Source organism: Crocodylus siamensis, chromosome 5, assembly GCF_052110815.1.
Source record: "Crocodylus siamensis isolate JL-2025a chromosome 5, ASM5211081v1, whole genome shotgun sequence".
Classification (NCBI taxonomy): Eukaryota; Metazoa; Chordata; order Crocodylia; family Crocodylidae; genus Crocodylus; species Crocodylus siamensis.
Genome location: NC_143399.1, coordinates 80068489 through 80090253, shown reverse-complemented (window position 1 = coordinate 80090253; position 21765 = coordinate 80068489). Strand labels below are relative to the sequence as shown.

The following is a 21765-nucleotide window of genomic DNA, read 5'->3' as shown; positions in this document are numbered from 1 at the left end:
CTGAAGAAGGGTGCTTGTGCCCTTCTGTGAAATATTTTCCCAACTATTTAGTTGGTCCAATGAAAGATATCACATTTACCCAAAGAACCTTGTCTGCCTGAATTCCCAGAAAGCAGCTGACACCAAGACCCAGGATTTGGTTCTCAGGTAACAATTTTCCAGCTATCAGTGCAGCTGAATATTCAAGAGGCTATTAACATGTTGCATTTCCAAATTTTTAGATAAGAAAGGAATGGGTCAAATATGGCATAAAGTAGTATATATTATAGACTGAAGCAAAAGGTTAGCAAATTGGTTAGCAAACCCTATTGGTATAAATTGGTGCTGTTCTGATCTCAACAGAACTATATGAATGTACACCAACAAAGACTTTCTTTTATCGTACAAAATCTATTCTGGCACCAAATTTCATTTGTTGTCTGAGAGTCAGAGCAAAGGAACATACATTATACAAAAGTATAATGTTTTTCACCATTAAGGACAAGTTTCTGGTCAAATTTGCTCTACCCTCATTCATGTATGCTGGGGAGAAACATTCCATTAACTGTCAAGCTTTTCAGTTAGAAAAGAATTAAAATCAAGTAAAGAACAAAAAGTTTTAGAAAGGATCCTCTTAAGGATATAGGTTGGTACAAAAATGTCAAAAAGATGGAAAAATGTGCACCTTCAGTTCATGCTCCAACCTAAAACCAAATTTAAAAAGGGAACATTCTCCTAAGGCTACTTGTCTTTCCCCTTCAAAAGAGTAAACACAAAAGCACCATACCAGTGGTGCAAATAGATAAGGATATTATGCTGCAGAAAAGAAAAGGATCCTCAGAAACAAAAGATCATAAGGGGCCTCCTAAGCCATCAAGCCTACTCTTCTGCATTTACAGGCAACCATTTATCCAAGGAGGCACCAAAACTGCCACTTGCAACCTTCACATATACAATACCTGCAACACAAGAACGCTGTATAATATTGCCATAGGTAAAAGTATGGAAGATGAGGGCACTATAAATGACTGGCTATTGTAACATCAGGGAAGTTGTTTGTTAATATGTACTCAGAAGATCTTAGGAAAAGGACCATGCCCCACAGGGAAAGGCAACTAGGGGGAAAAAAATACACACCTCTTTATCTTGAATATTTGGATCTGCGTTATTTTCCAGTAACACTACCATGCAGTTAATGTAGCCTCCATATGCAGCACATTGCAAGGGAGTTCTTCCTGCATAATCCTGCACATTCGGGTTGATTTTATTTTCTATCAGTATTTGGCATACATCAGCATTTCCTCCCAAAGCTGCCCAGTGAAGGGGAGAATGGCCATCTTGGTCAACCAAATCTACTCTTGCTCCCCCTGTAAAAAAAACCCACAACATTTGAACATTCGAAGTAAAAAAACCAGAAGTCTTGCACATAAGAGGAAGTGGAAAATAAGTTATTCCCAGAATACATATAATAAATTAGAGAAATACTGTAAAAAATTCAGAAGTGTCCAAGCAACGTAAGAACTTAAGTCCAATTTTCCAAAAATGGTTGGAGTGCTTAGGAGTTTCAGTAGGAGATGGTCATCTAACTCAGGGGTGTCAAACACATGGCCCATTGCCTGACCCCCCTACAAGGAGGTAAGCACTGTAATAATTAAATTTGTTTTTGAAATGGGGTGCCACTCAATTTACAAAAGTTATGGGGGAGTGTCCTCAGTCTAATGAAGGGTACCTTGAGTCTAAAAAAGTCTAGAGTCAAAAGAACTCTTGCAAGTTCTTTGCTTTGACTTGGTAGGCACTGGTAGTGGTCAGTGCGCAGGAGCAGAAACTGAGTTTGCTGCTGCTGAGGGAAGATGTCACCTCATTTTTTTTGCCAAAGAAACCAGTGCTGAACAGGCAAAAATTCCCTTTTTGGGCAGCAAAAAAATATCCCTCCAGAAGCTGTGAAGTCCAGCTGCTACTGCTCAACAGATCTACATTTCCCAGAATGTCCTTCACTCAATGACACGTTCCTTTGCTGCTGCTGCTGCTTGTTGCCAGGGCTGGTGCTGAAATTTGCAGGGTGAGTTGAGAATGGGAGGCTGAGGCACCCCTGCTTCATTCTTATGCCCCTTTCCCCTGGGACTTGTGCCCCAACTCACACATCCATCCATATGCTACTGTCTACAGCAGGGATGGGCAAAATGAAAGACATAGCTAGCAGCCCAACTCCATTTCCCAGCAGCAGGCCCTGCCCACATCACTGCAGCGTTTCCATGGAGACCCTAGCAGAGCCATGACAGCATGGGGCTAGGGTTTCCATGGACAACAGCCCCAGCACCACTGGCAGGGCATGTGGCTGGCCAGGGAGCTGCTCCACAACCGGGGCTGGGATCTTGCAGTAGTGACAGCATGGTTTGGAGTCAGGACAGAGCCATGATCCACTTCCTGCATGCCTCTGCCCGGGGTATGCAGGTATTGGATCGCAGCTCTGCTTCGGCTCTGGACCACATTGTCACCATAAGATCCCAGTACCAGCTCAGCTCCCTGCCCAGGCACCCTGGCTCTGTGCTGTCATAGCAATGTCACTCCTGGGGTCTCCATGGAAATTGGGCAAAGTGAGGTGGGCAGGGGCTGCTGGGAAATGGAGTCTACTGTGGCCTGATTTGGCTTGTGGGCCAGATTTTGCATGCCCCTGGTCTACAGGGTTAACTTTGGACCCAGCAACGTGAGTTATTTCAGAGCCTAAAAAAAGAAGTCTTTTAATTCTGAATGGGTTTGTAAATTTGTGCCACTTTACCTTCAATAAGCGTCTGTATCACTTCTTTGTGTCCCATTTCACAGGCTCGAAAAAGAGGAGTGTGTTTCATGACATCAGTAGCATCTACCTGTGCGTTATGTTCTAAGAGCAATTTCACAGTGCTGACATGGCCAGAAAGGGCAGCTGCATGTAAGGCTGAAAGAAAAAGGAAGAAAATCAAAATACCCCGGAATGGAGCAGGTCAAAAATAATAATTCTTTTAAATCATGTTGATGAAAAGAACTGCTTTGCAGTCATAAAACTGCGAATGGCTAAAATGACACACAATCACTGCTTTCCCTTACCACACAAAAACCACAAAATATACATGGTATAACAAAGCAGAATGTCCATCTCTGATGGACATTTTTAATTCATGAAAACAAAGACTTTAACCTCACCAGAATTAAGAAGGGTTTATACCAGGGGTAGGCAATTATTTAATCCTGGAAAGCCGCTTCGTGAGTTTTGGCAAGCTGTTGAAGGCCATAAGGGTATCCCCACCCCTTGGCAGTTGTCCTGCCCCTGGTCACCACCTTGGGACCAGAAGTCCCGCCCCTAACCCCTGACCTTTGCCATTGGAAGTCTCTCCTTACCCAGGAAATTCTTCTTTGGGTGGGGGCTTCCTTGTATATAGTATGGGGGGTTATGGGGGTGTATGTGGGCAGTGGTTGAGGGAGTATGTGGTTTGTGCATGCGTGGAGTGGGGTATGGTGGGCATGGGGGGTGTATGTGTGGGATGTGTGTGGGTATGTAATGTGTGTGGGGGTATGGGGTGTATATGTGGGCATGGTAGCGGTGAGGGGCCATGGGGGAGCGTGTGAGAGGGATGTGTGTGTTTGTGGGGGTTGGTGTATGTGTAGGGTGTGTGTGGGTGTATGGGTGGGTATGTGGGGGTGTGCGGGAGTGTCGGGGGGTTGGGCATGCACATGTGGGGGGCTTACCCCCCTCCCAGCTTCTCTCCTGCCCACTGCCTGCCAGGCTCACAGTGCACTGCAAAGGGGTGGGAAAGCAGCTGCCACAGGCAGGCAGCAAGGGAAGCCTTCAGGAGAGTGGAGACCACCTCTCTTGGTCTCTGTCCCATGTCTGCAGGGCTGCAGACAAGCCTGCGCTGGCTCCTGCTGCTGCTACCATCTCATCTGCTTGTCCTGTGCTTGCCCAGCAGAGGTGTAGCTGAGCCCGCTTTGGCTCCTGCTGCTGCTCCCACCCCACCTCCCTATCCCATGGTTGCCTGATGGGGCTGCAGCAGAACCCGTGCCAACTCCAGCTGCTGTTGCTGCTGCTCCCACCCCACCTGCCTGTCCTGTGCCAGCCTGGCGGGGCTTTGTGAGCAGCTGGGCTCCTTCACATCCCACCTCCATTCTTGGGCTCCTCCACCCAGCCATACACAAACTGTTGCCTGCTGGCCAGGACTGGAGCCCTTCAGTGGGGGAGGCTGGGAGTGCAGCATTTGTTGCCCCAAGTGGGAATGGGCAGGACTCAGCCCCATGCAGAGCACAGCAGGGGCAGCCACTGCCAGGCTGGATACAGTTAATTGGTGGGTGCCTGCCTGTGGGCTATATCCAATCAGCTGGTGGGTTGGAACCAGCCTGTAGGCTGTATTTTGCCCACAACACAAACACTTCAGCAGAGCCTGGAGCTGTTGGAGGATCTTAAGCTGTCACTGCATGCATCTACACATGCTAAAGTGACGTACGCTTTGGAGCAGTTCATGCTAGCTAACTTGTCCTGGGTGCAGTGTCTACATGTGCAGCTGGGACCACAGCAATTACAGCTGGGGTGGAACAGCCCTGGGCTGGCAGGGTACACAGGGGTTCAGCCTTAGGCTGCAGGTAGTGGTGTCAGGTGGTGCCAGGCAGGACTTGGGGGTTTGACCCCTAACTGCCTGGGCTAACCGGGTGCACTTTGCACCCAGCGATTACTGTCCACAAACGTTCGAGTGCAGTCAATTACTCTGCCATAAGATATTATGGCAGAGTTAATTAATTTACTGTGCCCTAATAGCAGTGCACATGTGGACAGTGATGCTTTACTGCAGAGCTAATTAGTCAACAGCAGTAAAGCACACATGTACTCACTGACTTGTAAATAAGATCGCTATCAGCCACAACTTCATCCCTCTGAAGTTTTCATGTGGACTTGATGAAAAATTATAGAAAATGAAAATTTAGCTAGCTGTGGATTGCTTTTTATGGAGGGTCAGACCTCACAGAGTAATAAGATTCCAAAAGATTTGTTAAAATGGAAAGAAAATGTTTTGGAGTTTTACTCAAAATAAAGATTTTAAGTGCTTTGGAGTTCTTAATATTTATAAATCCAAATAATTAGTTGAATCATAAAAGAAAATAGTGTTAAATACTAGTTTAGTATAGTTTAGTTTCACTAACAAATTACTGCTCTGATGACACAAATTCTGAATGAGTAAGAATGAACATATAAACATGAAATAGGATCACAGTATTGTTGCAACTATGATGACCTAGGATATTTGTGAGAAGCAAGTTTTGTTCAGTAGCATCTCTGTATTTGGAAGAGACATTAGACAACTTTTTGAGTACCAAATGCCCAGCCATATACTTGGTCCAATCAAAGATATTACCAAATCCTCTTTCTTGCATAACAAAAATGCATGTTTGTAAATTGCAGCCATGTTAGATTAAATACATAATCTATATATATATACATTATACATAATGTATAAGTTAATGTTTAAATGAATGTATAAGCTTCAACTGACAGTTCATAAGTTAACTTATAACTTCCTTTACCTAATCCAGCTTTATTTAAAATTTGCTTTATTCAGAGAGTAAAATAATGGGCCTCCAGCAGTGTTTGGGTGTTTCTAATTGTCTCAGGAAAAAAATAGGGAGTGCCAGGTTTTGACCATTCCACAGCAGGTACGTCAGGGGCAGATGGTAGAGCACAGGGGGAGAACATGCCCACTTTTTGTGTCCCTGTGGAGGGAGAGCTGCAGTTCTGTACCTTACATTCCTTTAATGCTGTTGAAGGAGAGCTTGATGGTATCTGCAATATAAGATATAAGGGCCAGTGCTGAAGGAATTAACTGCTGCACACTATTGCAGATAGCTGCAGCGACCAGTATTTTGAAGTATTATGCCTATTTGTTTGACATAGGTTGAGCGCCTCATTACCAATAGTGTAATAAGCAGTGGGTAATTGGGGCGCAAGTCCTGGGTGCCCATTTAAGAGGAAGTGCAAAAATGGCAGCTGTTGCTGGCCCAGCTACAACTGCTTTTGAAATCAGCCCCTGCCACCCAGGGCACAGACTGTGGCCACTTCACCTCTGCTCCTGGCTTTGTTGCTGGTGAGTCCACATTCCTATTCTAAAGGCTGCAATTTGGTTTACAGAGTTTAAAAAGAGCTAGTAAAACAAATCCAGCAAAAGTCTGCTACCATCATACCTGAAACCATAGTATCAGTCCTCATTTTTCTACAGAACAAGATGCTAGCTCTGATGCACATTTTTTTATCAAAAAAAGATTTTTTAAAAATCATATCAATGCTATCATGGATAAAAATTACTAAATGGTACAAGAGCTTTTGTAACACTAATGAAAGGAACTCAAAAGTGCTGAAAGCTTCACTAGGGCTAGGGACAGACATTCAAAAAGCCTGAGCCTGAATTGATTCCATCTTTGCAGGTTAATTTAACCTGGGTAGGCTAAACTGGTTTGTAACTGTACAGACATCCCCTCAAGACTGAAGAAATGCAGAAACATGCCTGCAGTGGCTCAGGTTAGAAGCTGGGGGGGGCGGGGAATGCTAGAGCAGCCCTCCCTTCCCTTCCATAATGCTGACCTAAGGCCAGGCCCTGGCATGATGTTTTGGTTAGGCAGGGGTTCCCACCCCATTGTTGATAACACAGCATTGAGTTACACACCAGGGAGTTACACAGGGAGTTGTTAGCATTTATCAGCCCATCAAACAAAATAAAAGCCTCTCTCATTAGTTCAAGCTCTTCTTAAACAATTTTTTCCAAGGAAGGAATGGGGGGACATTACAAGCTACCTGTTGATTAGCTCCAAAAAGCCCTAAGCCAACACTGTCCTGTCTGCCTTTGTCCTGTCTCCCACAGCATGGACCGTAGCCAGCATGTCATATGCTAGTTAATGCTGAGTGGTATCTGTGTAAGGCAGAGGGGAGGGGGGAATTCCTGCTTTAGCACAGAGTTATGAGGGGTGGGGTGGGAGCATGAAGAAGCCAGTCAGACACTGCTGTACCTTCAGTTTCTGCCGGAGCTCCAGCCAGGGAGCCGAGGGGCGGGCCAGCCCTCCTGGGCTGGAGCAGAGAGCAGAGCCCCACTCAGGGTTACAAAACATCTAGGATGCTTGAGGACTCTGATTTAACTTAAACCATGAAGAGGTCTGGGACAGACATTGCATAAACCAGTTTGACCCAAATCAGTTCAGTCTGATATTACATTCAACCAGGTTTATCTCAAACCAATTTTAGCAATTTTCAAACTGGTTTTATGTGCACTGAACATCTATTCTGTTACAGGTTTAAACTGGTTTCTGATCACTTAAACTGTTTTATGTGTAATGTCTGTCTCTACTCTAGTAGCTTGGCCGGGTATGGAACTATAAATGATCATTTGACAGTGAAGTCTCTGCTGTATAATATATTTGGACAAGTCTTGTTTTCATATTCTGACCTCAGAAAAAACCTTAAGTTCTGCTTTTCTGTATATTTCTACATATGAAATCTAACACAGTAAACTTTTCAATCAGATGACATATGGGGCATATGTAACAATACAATAGAAAAACAGCTGCTGTGTCAGCTTGGCCTGGTTCTTTCCCTCCATCACTCATTCTGATGTAGGCATCTTGTTTCCCACTCTGTGCTCAGTATTTTCTTGTAAGCCAAATTTTCTGTGATGGAGTCACGGTGACTGAAGAAATTCTTCAGCCAGCTGGTCACAATAAAATCTTTGTTCCACCGACAGACAGAGCCCTCACCATTGTACACACTCAGTGACGGCAAAGCTATAAAGCTGCCCCTGCAGTGCTGATCTCTGAGAAAAGTGAAATTCCTTTTCCTTGGTGTCATTTTCCTAAACAATAGAGAACGTCTTGATGGAGATTTTCCTCTTTATAAGTAAATGCAAAAAACGATGTTAATGTAACGTTACAGCTGAGCTTTATCCAGCTTGTGCACAAAAGTCATGAAATACAAACTTTTGGTTCCCACAGCAACTGTATCCTAGCATACTTGGGCAGGGGGTACTATTTTCTAGTAGAGTACAACCCTGCTTTCTCAAAAACTCTGGAAACATCTAAAGCCTCCAGAAAAAAAAGGAGATCTGAAACAAGGGTGTGATTTACTGGCAGTGTACATAAATGACTATTTGCTAACAAGATGCCATATGAACTGAATATGGTAACTCTTCTGCTGTAACATACATAGATGCAATGTGGCCAATTTTTCGTTGAAAAGGCATGAGAGAGCAGTGGCATAATTCTGAACTTCTTAACCATTACATTAACTCAACAAGAGTTTTGCATTAATGGACATTTTGGGAATTTTTTTGCATATTAATGACACAATTCTATTTCACTTTATGTACTTCCCCACTGCATTGCCCTCTGTCCATTTTAGCAAATGACTATTAAATGCAAGGGACAGTAACTTAGTTTCAAAGAAGACACTGGATAGTGCCTAACCTATAGCCAGGTAGTTAGTGCACTGTTTCGGGAGATCAAAGAGATGCAAGTTCAAGCACTCTGGGCAAAAGGGAAATAGAACCTGGCTCTCCTATTTCCTGCATAAAGCCACTCAGGCACTGGGTCTAAAATATAGCAGGGTTCTTCATGACCTATATGGCCATAACCAGTGTGCACAGCTGTGTACCTGCTGGGCCAGTGCATAGCCTACTGCACATACTCAGTCTGCATGAATATGATTGTGTACCCATGCTTCAGGGGAAATATAATTGCAAACTGCACCAAAGAGGTCATTTGTATGGCAAGAAAACTGCCACTTTAGCATACAAATGGTAATAGAATTTCACCCTAATTCCCTTGGATTAAAAGGCCATACCAAAATGTAAAGATCAGAAAGTAATGACTAACATATACTAAAAGGTTTGTAGAACAAACAGTTTGAGTTATCCAAACAAAAAATTCACATGCAAATAATCTCAGAAGCTCAATAAAGGCTTTGTAAAGTTACACAAGTGTTAAAAGGCTTTGTAGGGAGCTTTAATAATTCTAGTGACTGCACATAATTACAGCATCTGAGAGATGTAGCTCACAAATAAAGTGATCCTAGACATAACTTCTAAAGAAGTCATGCACTGTACTGTTTGGTTTATTTTTCTTGTTATATTGTTTGTTGTTCACATTCTGCATAATTTAAGTTAGCTTCTGTTTTTTCTTAAAAAAATCTTCTTTGATTTATAGATAGCTGAATGTGTAAGAGAGAAAGATTTTCTCATTTTATTAGTTCAAAAAACACTCAGTTTAATAATGACATATCTCATAATGCATTTTACATATAAGAGGCAAAGTAAAAGTTAAATAATCAATTTCCATGCCAAACCATATAGCCCTGAATAAAAGAAGCCTAGAATTGCATAGGAACTCAAAGGTCATCTAGTTCAACCCCCTGCAAAAATGCGGGATTCATTGTTCTTAAACTAGCCTAGACAGATGTCTAGCAAACCCCTTCTATAAAAATCTTAAAGGAAGATTCCACAACTCCAGGCATCTTGTTCCATTCCTGCTGTTTGCAAGTTTTTACTTAGATTTAACCTAAAACTGCTTTGCTGCAGTAACCCCCGCCCCCATTTCTTGTCCTGCTGTCTTTGGCGAAAGAGAATACTTGTTCTCCATCTTTTTATAGCAGCTGTTCAAGTATTTGAAAACAGCTATCCCATCGACCTTTTTTCCAGATTAGATCTATTTTGTTTCTTCAGTCTTTCCTCAGATGGCTTTCATTCCATCCTCCATTACCATCTTTGTTGTGCATCTCCAAATCCTCTCTAGTTTACTTCCTGTTTAAATGTAATGCCCAAAACAGATACAGGACTCTATTGGAGGCTTAACCAGCACCAGCTGCCTTCTTGGCAACTACATCATATTTCTATGTCATTGTCGCTGGGCACTTGTGTGCCCCGCTCCTAATGAAGGATAAGTACTTAAGGGGGAAGGAGTGTAGCGGAGCACTAGGGTGCTCGCTACTAGTAATGGCAATGCGGGCTTAGCTGCCAATCAATAGGGCAGCACAGCCGGGGGCTGCCAAAGCAACTGAGTGGGTCAGCTGACCACCAGGGGGCAGGGCCTGGCCTTTATAAACAGAGAAGGCTGAGGCCAGGGTCAGTTCCCCTCTGGCAGCCCAAGGAGCAGGAGCTCTGCTGCCACCAAGTCGAGCCGACCCAGACCAGACCAGACCAGACCAGACCAGACCAGAGTTAAGTAGAGCAGCCAGAGCACTCCAGCGTTTGTATAATGATGAGAGGGGGTGAAGAGAACCCTGGCAGAGAGGTGAGGGAGCGCCTAGGTGGCGCAGAGTTTAGGTTATAGCCGGGCGGCTTCTTTTGGGTTGTATCTGGTTGGCTCAGGGCTTTATGTTGCTAGTTTGTTATCATTACACCGGAGGACCGGGTGAGGCTGTAGGGGAAGGAGGAGGCCCCACTAGGAGCTCCCCAGTAAGGTGGGGGTGCTTCCAGCGCGGTAAAGAGCGCTGCGTTTTGGGGTGGCCCGACCCCAACCCCAGTAGGGGTGGCTATTGGGATAATTAGCGCAGTAGACAGTGCTGCGTGTGGGAGGTGTCCCGACCCCAACCCCAGTGGGGATGACTATCGGGATAACTAGCGCGGTAGAGAGTGCTGCGTGTGGTGGTGTCCAGACCCCAACCCCAGTGGGGGTGGCTAGCAGGATAATTTCAGGGGTGCTACCCAAGAGTGTGGGGGTTCCTGGTGACCCCAGCTCTGTGGGGCGGTATTTTACAAGGCCCCAGTGTGGGCGAGTAGTACGAGGAGCGCAGGACAGGCCCCAGAGAGGGCGCGTAGCACGAGATGCGCAGGACAGGCCCCAGAGGGGGCACGAGACCCCAGTGAGGGGAACTTACTGCGGGACGCAGATGATGAAACCCCAGCAGGGTAGCACCTGTGGGGAAGCGCGCGGTGACTGCGGAGAAGCCCAGTCGGGGCAAAAACGTGGGGAGCGCGGAGACAAACCCTACGGGGGGGGGAACCCGCGGTGACCCTGGTGAGACAGACCCTAGTGGGGAACTACCTATCTGGGAGAAGCCCCAGCAGGGGTGAACTTATGGAGAAGCAAGCATATTGAGCCGGCATGAGTGGGCCAGCGAATACAAGGGAACCAGTAAGAGGGCGTGAGTTGCGTGACAAGCTCAGGAGCGCCAGTAAGGGCGCTGGTTGCGTGACAAGTCCGGGAGCATTAGCCAGGATGCCAGTTGTGTGACAAGGCCAGAGCGCCAGTCAGGGCGCAGAGAGTCAACGTCTGGTACACCTGCGACACTTGGGGCGTGCTAAAGGGGAGGGTGGAGGCACACGTAGCCCATAAGGCTGGGGCGCACTGGGTCACCTCTCATAGGATAGGGGCCAGGACGAACAGAGCACCGTGTTATAGGGAACAGTAAGGCAGCCTCCCTTAAAAGTTATATAACACCAAGACGTGGCAGGCGAGACTGAGGGTGCTAAACAGTTAACTTGGCACGGTAGAGGGCACTAGGGAGATCACGGCCGCTCCTAGGGCTTGCTCCGTGACAGTCATGTTAAGCCTGTTATCTACCAAAGTTTCTCAATGATGCTGCTGTCTAGTCAATCATTTCCCATTCTGTATTTGTGCATTTGGTCATTTTTTCCTAGGTGGTACCTTAAATTGGCCTTTATTGAAATTTATTCTGTTGTCTAGTGCAGTCTTCCAATCTATCAAGATCCTTTAGAATTCTATTCCTATGCTTCAAAGAATTTGCAGTCCTTCCCAGATTTTTTCATCTGCAAGCTTGATCAGGAAATTCTCTATTCTGGCACATAAAAAATTAACAAACATGTTAAATAGCACTGAACCTGGGACAGGACCATGTAGAATCCCACTTGAAAACTCCTGTTATTTGGACATTGATCCATTAAAAATTGCTCTCTGCTTGTTAGTCAGCTAATTATACATTCACCTCACAGTAATTCTATATAGCCATCATTTCTTAAGCTTACTTAAAAGAATGTCACATATTAAAAGCCACACAAAAGCTCAAGTATATGATGTCTGCTGCATTTCCTCTGTCCAACCAAGTTACCTTGTCAAAGGAAATCGAGGTGGTTTAACATGCTTTGTTCTCAACAAATCCATGCCAGCTGCTAATGATCACCCTTTCCTCCTCCATGTATTTATAAATTGAGTATTATATAATTTGCTCCAATAACTTCCAAAGTACTGAAGTCAGACTGACCAGTCTACAATCCTATAGGCCCCCATTTCCCACCCCAAATCAGGAAAAAATGTTAAGCAGCACTGAGCCAAGAACAGATCCCTGTATGACACTTGAGATTTCCTGCAAGTCTATAATCTATCCCTTTATAGTTACATTTATCTTGCAGTTATTCAAACAATTATGTATCCACCCAATGGTGGCTGTAGTTAGCTCACACTTCTGCAGCTTGCTTATGATAATGACATGTAGAACTCTGTCAAATTTTACTGAACTCCAGGTGTATTAACCCTGTCAAAAAAGGAATCAAGTTGCTTTGATGCAATTTGTTCTTTATAAATACATATAGGATAGTACAGATCACTTCACATTATCCATAGGTTTTTAAACTGACTGTTTTATACTGACTGTTTTATATATTTTTTTAATAACTTCCCAGATATTGAAGTTGGACTGATAGGTCTATAATTCTTCAGGTTCTCCCTTTTCTATTTTTACATTGTTTTATGTTGCCCTTCTCTTGTTTTCTGGTTCTTGATCTGTCATTCATTAGTTTTTTTTATTAATGCCAGTGACTTTGGAATTTCTTAGAATTATAGAAAGTTAGGGTTGGAAAGGACTTCATTAGGTCATCTAGCCCAACCCCTTGCTCAAAGCAGGACCAGCCCCAACTAGATCATCCCAGCCAAAGCTTTGTCTAGCCAGGTTTTGAAAACCTCCCAGAATGGAGCTTCCACCACCTCTCTGGGTAACCTGTTCCAGAGTTTTACTACCCTCCTAGTGAGAAAATTCTTCCTAATATCTAAACTAAACTTCCCTTGCTGCAACTTGAGACCATTGTTCCTTGTTTGGTCATCTCTTTCAAGACCCTCTTCAGGTACTTGAAAGCTGCTATTAAATCCCATCTTAGTCTCCTCTTCTCTAGAAGCCCAGTTCCCTCAGTCTTTCCTCATAAGCAGGGATCCTGGTTTTCTCTGATTAAAAATCGCAAATTCTCTGATTTAAAATTGCAAGTTCTCTGATTAAAAACCCAAAATCCATGATAAAAATTAAAGGCCCCCACAGCACTGCTGGTGCCCTGCACTCCCCGCCACAACCTCAACAGGCCTCCTGATGCCCCTCACAACAGCCCCCCAGACACAGACCTACAAACACAAAGGTGCACACAGACACTGACACCCACCCCAACAAGTAAGCGTGTGGGGGAGCAAGGGGCAGGGCAGGGCAGGGTGAGGGAAAGTAAGGTGCTTGGGGGGTAGAACAAGAAGTGGAGGAGCATGCCCCTGTGCCCACTCCCAGGAGCAGGGCAAGGGGATGAGGGCAGGGGTGCCACTCTGTGGGCCACACACACACTGGCTGGCCTGACAGGGGGTTCACACATGGAGGCTGCTGCCGCAACTCCACCACTGCACCCTACGCTACCATCCCATGGCCACCCACACAGATTTGTGGGCAAGTGGCACAAGGTCTGGCAGCAGCAGTGCATTGGCAGCAACTGTGTGTGGGCCACATATGTGTCGCCTGGCTGGGGGGTGGAAAGGGGGCCTTGCATGCAGCAGCTGCCACTTCACCGCTGCTTATGCCCTGCGACTGGCTGCACAGCTCTAAGGCAGTGTGGGGTGTTGGTGGCTGTGTGCTGGCCCAGGGGGGCGGGGGGGGGGCTTTGCAGGCAAGCACTGCCACCCGCAGAGCCATGCCCTTTGCCCCTGGATCCTAGAGGCAAGTGGGGCTTGGGGGCTTGAGGGCTGTAGGGCAGGGCTGGGAAAGGTGGCTGGGGGCTGAGGGAGCAGCGGTGCTGCCAGCCCCAGGCAGCACACCGCAGCCAGAAGCAGAGCCAGGGGGTGAGGGCAGGGGTTGCCCTCCGTGAGGGGCTTTGCAGGCAAGTGACGTGGGGCGTGGTGTGGTGGTGCTCACCATGTGTGGCCAGCACAAATACCACCCAGCCAGCTGCCCAGGGGAGCGGGAGGCTTGCATACACCTGGCTGCACAGCTCCGTGGCCAGCTCTGCAGCAGCGGCAAGGGATGGTGGCTGTGGGGGGAGCTTGTACACTGCCGCTTACCTGTGGGGCCATGCCAGCTGTGACAGCCACTGCATACAAAACCTCCCTGTGCTGCCGCAGAGCCATGCCTGGAGCTGTGCAGCCAGTGGCAGTGTGGTGGTGGCTGGGCGGCACACACCCAACCCCCCACCACCCCACGCCGCCACCACACTGCCGCTGCCCCCCTGTGGCTGGGCACAGCTCTGCAACAGCGCAAGGAGGTTTTGTACACAGTGGCCATCACCGCTGGCATGGCCCCACAAATAAGTTGAAGCAGTCATTGCATGCAAGCCCCCCACAGCCACCATCCCTTGCCGCCACTGCAGAGCCAAGTATGGAGCTGTGCAGCCAGCCACATGTGAGCCTCCCCCTTCCCCTCCCCTGGGCATCCAGCTGGGTGGCATGTGTGCGGCCTGCACATGGCGGGCACCACTACACCATGGCCCACATCGCTTGCCCAAAAAGCCTCCCACAGAGGGGCACCCCTGCCCTTACCCCCTGGCCCTGCTCCTGGCTGTGGTGTGCCGCCTAGGGCCGGCAGCACCCCCCACTCACTCAGCCCCCAGCCACCTTCCCCAGCCCTGCCCTACAGCCCCCAACCCCAACTACCTCTAGGACACAGGCAGGCAATTATTTCGGGTGGAGGGCCACTCACTGAGTTCTGGCAAAGGACTGCATGACAGGCAGCCAGGGGCAGATAACTATTAATTTTCTAAATTTTTTAGGGGCCCCATGAGCTGGAGAGAACAGTCTGGTGGGTCGCATCTGGCCTGTGGGCCACATTTTGCCCACCCCTGCTTTAGGATCCAAGGGCAGAGGGCAAGTCTGAGCCTGAGCCCAGCCTTGGCTGACTCAGAGGCTCAGGCCCTGCCCTTCCTTCTCTCCCTCCCCCTCCAGTTGGGCTGGGAGTTTCCTGACCTTTCTGCAATCAGTTCTTGCAGGCTGGAGCTGTGCCAGCCTGCAAGAGCTCTTTGCAAAAGCAGAGAATTCACGGATTTCTCAGCTAAAAAGGGAAATCGGTGTTTTTTCCATTATTCCATGGGAAATGGAAAACCTGGATCCCTGCTTGTAAGTCATGTCCCCCACCCCCTAACCATTTTTGTTGCCCTCTGTTGGATTCTCTCCAACTTGTCCACATCCTTTCTGCAGTGGGGGGCCCAGTACTGAACACTGTACTCCAGATGTGGCCTCACCACTGCTGAATACAGAGGAATAATTACTTCCCTTGAGCTACTGGCAACATACCAACCAATACAGCCCAGTATGCTATAAGCCTTGGCACCAAGGGCACACTGCTGGCATTCAGCTTATTGTCCACTGTAACTCCCAGGTCCTTTTCTGTAGAGCTGGTGCCCAGCCAGTCAGCCCTCAGCCTGTACTGGTGCTTGGGATTGTTTTATCATAAGTGCTGGACTTTGCATTTGTCCTTGTTGAACCTCATGAGATTTTTTTTTTGGCCCAATCCTCCAATCTGTCTAGGTCACTCTGAATCCTAGCCCTACCCTCCAGCCTATCTACAACTCTCCCCAGCTTGGAGTCATCTGCATCTGTCTTCTTCAGCTAGTTCTGTCAATAATCTAGACTGAATTCTGTCAAGCACTATTGACTTATATTATTTCTTTACCTTACCTGTCATGAACTGCAGCCCTACCCCCTTCCAGGGCCAGGTTCAGAAGGGGTGCAGTGGTGTGCCTACACCTTCGCTTTTGGATTGGATCTAGCCTGGGAGCCTCTGGAGACCATTTTAAAGTCTCCAAAGCATGTAAAAATCACCCTTGTCCTTCATGTGGAAGGAATGTGCCTCTAAGCATAGAGAGGAAGGCAGGGATTCTTATGTGCTTTGGGAACTTAAAAAAAATCTTCAGAGGCTGCTGTGGCAGTGTGTCCCTAACAGCTGGTGTGGGGAGGAGTCTGGTAGTAAGAATGCACCCCCCTTTTCCAAATCTTGGATCCACCACTGCCATTCTATTTACAGTAATTTTGTTAGTCAGCTGATCACTGCTTTTCTAGCCTTTTTGGGAAGACTGAAAAAAGGTGGCATTGAGCAGCTCTACATTATGTGTATACTCCATCAATAATTCACTTTCTCTAATGAGCAGCAGCCCCTAACTCACCTCGTCCATTGAGCAGCAGCCCAATGGTTTCACTCGTCTTTCTTTGTCATATGGCATGTTTCTAAAACTGCCTCTTCTCATCTTTTAGCCTTTCTTGCCAACTGTAATTTTTTTTTGCTTTAGCTTTCTGGCTTTGTTGCCACATGTTTGTGGTATTTCTTTGTATACTCCTTTAGTGATATGCCCTTCCTGCCATTGTCTACATGTATCTCTTCATTGCCAAGTAGACAGGAACCTAGAATATTTCCAACAATCAGACTGAAGTTTTGGAATGGTCTTCTGAGCCAAGCAGTGGAAGAAAGAACTGAATTGCTTTAAGAATGAAATTGATAAATTTATGGTATGATACATAAGATAGGACTGGAAATTCCAACACACCAAGATGTGTTATGTCCAGGGATCCGGGTTTTCTGTTCAGCATGGGAAAAGGTAGAAAAATGTGGATTTTCTTATTTTAAGGAAAAAAACACAGATGTTAGTCCTTTAAAGGAGAAAAATGCAGAAAAAAGTGGCTTTACCCTTGCAGGCTGGCAGATTTCCAGCCTGCAAGGGGCTGGGGAGAATGAGAAGAGGGGAATCAGGCAGGCAATGTGGAGATTAGCTCCCACAGTTCCCTGCAAGTAAGTTTTTTTTTGGGGGGTGGTGAATGGGGCTGCCATAGTGAGGGAGGGAGAGAGTTGAGCAGGGCTGGGGCTAGGGGTGCTGCCCAGCCAAAGTGGTGCGTGGGGCCTGGAGTCTAGGAATGTGTGGCCATAGGGCCCAGCTGGTAACAGGATGGAACAGCAGGTGGCTCATCTGAGGGTGGCAGGGGGCCAGCTCCCCACCACGCATGCACTCCCAGGGGGGGCATGTGCTCCCCAGATTTGTGCATGGGAGGGTGGCAGATTTGGGCAGCCCATTGTGGGCTCAGGGCTCTCTACCCTGCTGGCCTCCCCCTGGGGCTTCTGTGGCTCAGCAGACAAGACCTGGAGTGGCAGGGCAGAGCAGGGCAAGGAGGCATGGTGCTGCTGTCGAGAGCCCTGTGCCAACATGGAGAGGCGTTCTCTGCCTGTCTGGCAGCAGCAGGTGTGGTGGCATGAAGTTGTGTCCCTTGCTGCAGCTGGGTGGGCATGGATCACCTTGCCATGGCAATGTGGGGCTCCCGGCAGCAGCACTGAGCCTCCCTACCCTGCCCTGCTATGCCCTTCTATGCTGGGCCCCACCCACTGGGCCATGGAGGCTCCAGGGGGGAGGGCAGCAGGGCAAGAAGCCCTGAGCAAGCAGCAGGCAGCCTGTTTCCTGCCCCCCATGGGCTCCGCTCCAGCAGTACCACCTTTGGGGGAGTGGGAGCCAAGCAGGTGCAGGGGGCTGTGGACCCAGTTCCCTAGCCCTGGGAGCTGGGGGTCTCCTCTGGCAAGGCTTGGTGGGGCAGGGGGCTGCAGGTCATGAGTGAGGGGCATCAGCAGTGGTGGAGGGGCTGTGGGTTGAGGAGTACTGTGCGTCAGAATACAAGGGAGCTGGGAGGAAAGGGACTTGGTAGTGGGGATCTACTACAGACAGCCACACCAGGAGGATGAGCTAGACCTAGAATTCTCAAGGCAGCTCTCAGAGACCATATAGTCAAGGGACATGGTTGTCATGGGTGACCTAAATTACCCTGACATCTGCTGGGAGGAGCAGTCAGCCAAGTCTAACCATTCACATAGGTTTTTAACTTGTATACAGGACCTTCACCTAATGCAGCAGGTATATGGTCCAACTAGGGAAAACGCTTTAATGGACTTGGTACTGGCTACAGGGGATGACCTGGTGGCGGATATGCAGATACAAGATAACCTAGGGGATAGTGACCATCAACTGATTGAATTTACTATCAGGCAAAGGGCAGGAAAGATAACCAGTAGGGCAGACGTGCTAGACTTCAGGAAGAACAACTTCAACATGCCCAGGAGATTAGTGAGGCACAGATGATCAGGGGCATTGATGAGATGGGAGAGGCATACAGGCTGTGGAAGCAGGGGTAGCTCCCAAAGAGGAGTATAACTACTTGGCTCACACCTGCAGGGAGTCAGTTAGAAAGGCCAAAGCTGCAATGGAACTTAGGCTGGCAACAAAAATTAAAGACAAAAAAACCCCGTCCTTCTTCACAGATATAGGGAGCAAAAAGAAAGCACAGGGTAACGTAGGACCCCTACAGGACAGACTAGAACAATTGGCAACAGATAGGAGGGACAAAGCTGAGCTCTTCAATGAGTTTTTTACTTCTGTATTCTTGAACACAGATCAGGACAAATCCCCCAAATGGATTAGAGATGAGCACAGGAGGGAAACCAGCCCACCAACTATTAGTGCCAACTTAGTGAAGGAACACTTGGATGGGATGGATATCTTTAAGTCAGCAGGCCCGGATGATCTTCATCCCAGGGTGCTGAAGGAACTGGCTAGCATCAAACAGAACCACTGGCATGGTTAATTGAGCACTCATGGAGCTCAGGTCAGGTCTCAGAGAACTGAAAAAATACCAGTGTGGTCCCTATTTTCAAGAAGGGGAGGAAGGAGGATCAGGGTAACCATAGGCTAGTTAGCCTCACCTCTATCCTTGGAAAAACTTTTGAAAAAATTATTAAGAATCACATTTGTGGGAATTCAAAAGAATAATGTTGAAGGGCAACCAGCATGGGTTCATAGCAGGTATTTTCTGCCTGACTAACCTTGTTTTTTTTTATGGGTAGGTCACAAAATGCTTAGATGCAGGGGATGAGGTAGATGTCATCTACCTAGTTCTTAAAGCCTTCGGTATAGAATCTCATCCTATTCTCATAAATAAACTGAGCGGCTGTGACGTAGATGATTACAGTCAGGTGGGTGGCAAATTGGCTAATGGGACGCACCCAGAGAGTGGTGGTGGATGGGTCGGCATTAACCTGGAAAGATGTGGGCAGCAGAGTCCCTCAAGGTTCGGTCCCTGGACTAGTGCTGTTCGATGCCTTTATCAGTGACTTGGATAAGGGCATGGAGAGCACTCTGTCCAAATTTGTGGATGACACCAAATTATGGGGTAAAGTAAACATACTAGTGGGTTAGGGAATGAATCTAGCCGTATCTGGACAGGTTGGAGAAGTGGGCAGAACAGAATAGGATGCAATTCAACAAGGACAAACACAAAGTGTGTTGCACCTAGGGAGAAGGAATTGCCAGCACACCTACGGGCTGGGGGATGACCCTCTCAGAAGCACTGTAGCAGAAAGGGATCTCACAGTCATAGTTGACTCCAAGACAAACATAGGTCATCAACGTGAAGAAGTGATCATTAAAGCTAACTTCACTTTATCATGTATTAGCAGGTGCATCACAAACAGGTCCAGGGAGGTAATACTTCCCCTCTATGCAGCACTGGTGAGGCCACAGCTGGAGTACTGCATCCAGTTTTGGGCACCGTACTTCAAGAGGGATGTGGAGAGGGTCCAGAGGAGGGCTACTCATATGGTTAGGAGCCCACAGTAAGTCATTACGAGGAGAGATTGACCTGAATCTCTTCAGTCTCCGCAAGAGAAGGCTGAGAAGTGATCTTGTGGCTATCTACAAATTCATCAGGGAGGACAGCAAGGGATAGGGGATGCTCTTTTTACCAGGGGACCCCTTGGAGTAACTAGAAATAACAGATGCAAACTGACAGAGAGAAGATTCAGGTTAGGTATCAGGAAGAACTGATCATCTGACCCCAGCGCTCTTTCCTGCCCGGGGCAGGAGGTCAGACTTGATGATCTGCTGAGGTCCCTTCCGACCCTAATATCTATGAATCTATGAGTGGCACTGGCAGGGCCAGGGGACTGTGGGTTGGGAGTGAGGGGCACCAGTAGGTCTGGGGGGTAGGGAAACTGTGTTTGGGGAGTGAGGGGGCTGGCAGGGCCAGGGGGCTATGAGTCAGGAGTGAGGGGCACCAACAGGGCCAGGAGGCTGTGGATGGGGAGTAAGGTGTACCTGGAGGGCCAGGGGGCTGTGGGTCAGGAATGAAGGGCACCAGTAGGGCCAGGGGACTGTGGGTTGGGAGTTAAGGGCCCCAGCAGGACTGGTGGGGCTGTGGCTTGAGTGTCAGGGGCAACAGCATGGGCAGGGGCAGGGCACTGGCATATCAGGGCTGCTCAGCCCCACATAGTGGGGGCAGAGGGACAGGTGCATCCTGGTGAATGAAAGGGGCAGAGGTAGCTCTGATTTTCTATGATAAAAAACACAAATCAGATGCCAAAATATACAGGTATTTAATATTTATTTTATTATAATGATTGAGGTACTGGTAGGCTTCCATATCATTTTAAAATTGTAAATACATCAGTAAAACATTGTGTTCAACTGATACCTATACATATATAGTGGGTTTTTTATTTTAATTGTGGAAAAACATGGATTTGGGTTTAAATCAGAGAATTTGCGATTTTTAAACAGAAAAAACCAGGATCAATGGTTATTTGTCAAATCCTGAATTTGTAATCCCCATATTGGGGTACACAGAAAACCCTTGTAGCATTGTAGCTGTCTAACAATGTCAAGCCTCAGGGCTATTGCTGGTTGCCAACTTCAGGAAAGAAGGATTTTTTTCCCTTTGTGAATGCTACTTGGCTTCTGGATTATCTTTCCACTTTCCTCTGAAGTTTTGGGATGCTAGACACAGCGAAGACTGGGTGCTTTTGCTGGGGTATGCTGTGGCACCCATTAGTACTCAGAAAAATCAGAGGCTCATTGAAAAGGGCCTTGCTTTTCTATTCACAGTCATACCAATTATAGAATCAGGAATATTTTTTCCCTAGGTCAGATTGACAGATTGTGAGGATTTTGGCCTTCTACTGCAATGCAGGGCTCGGTCCTTCTCCTACGATCTTTTAAGTACACATTTACCAACCACTTCCCCAACATTGCAGTGGCAGGGCACTGGCAGTGCGTTGATCTCCCTTGCTTTTACTTTTGGGATATTATAGGCGGTCCTTGGCATTTTGGAGAGTGCTCCTTGTCATTCTGGGTGAGGGTTTGATGTGATGGTTTTGGGTATTTTTGGGTAAGTGATTACCTGTGAATGCAGGAGAGAGGACTTGATGACCCAAAGAGTTTCCATTTTGAGGTTTTTACGTATATGTAATAATTTATCACTGCTTCTAGTTTGTTTGTTTTTTTGTATTAATGCAGGCATTTAATTTTTCTTTACTGTAAATCATGCCTTACCTGTGCCAGCATATTTGTCTGTCACGTTGATATCAATGTCCAATTTAAAATTCAGCATAGTCTTGATAACATCATCACTGCCTTTCCCAGCCGCCCACATAAAGGATGTTCTTCCCTCAAGGTCTGAATCATCTTTCACAGAGGGATATTTCAAAAATACTTCAACTGTTTCCTGAAAGAAAACATCACTGAGTAAGAATGCTATTGAAATTAACATAGAAAGAAGTCTGTAATGACAGAAGAAACT

General features: G+C 47.1%; 1 protein-coding gene across 5 annotated transcripts in view; it reads right to left on the bottom strand.

Annotated features, from left to right (window-relative positions):
- The window catches only part of INVS (inversin), a 226767-nt gene that overhangs the window by 70969 nt on the left and 134033 nt on the right, over positions 1 to 21765 (bottom strand). For all 5 annotated transcript variants that reach the window (XM_090049450.1, XM_090049448.1, XM_090049445.1 and 2 more), the window contains 3 exons: positions 21519 to 21690; positions 2756 to 2911; positions 1117 to 1346 (listed from right to left, as the gene is read on the bottom strand). In XM_090049450.1, the coding sequence (XP_089905576.1) occupies positions 1117 to 1346; positions 2756 to 2911; positions 21519 to 21690 (558 nt within the window). The remainder of the gene's footprint in view (positions 1 to 1116; positions 1347 to 2755; positions 2912 to 21518; positions 21691 to 21765) is intronic.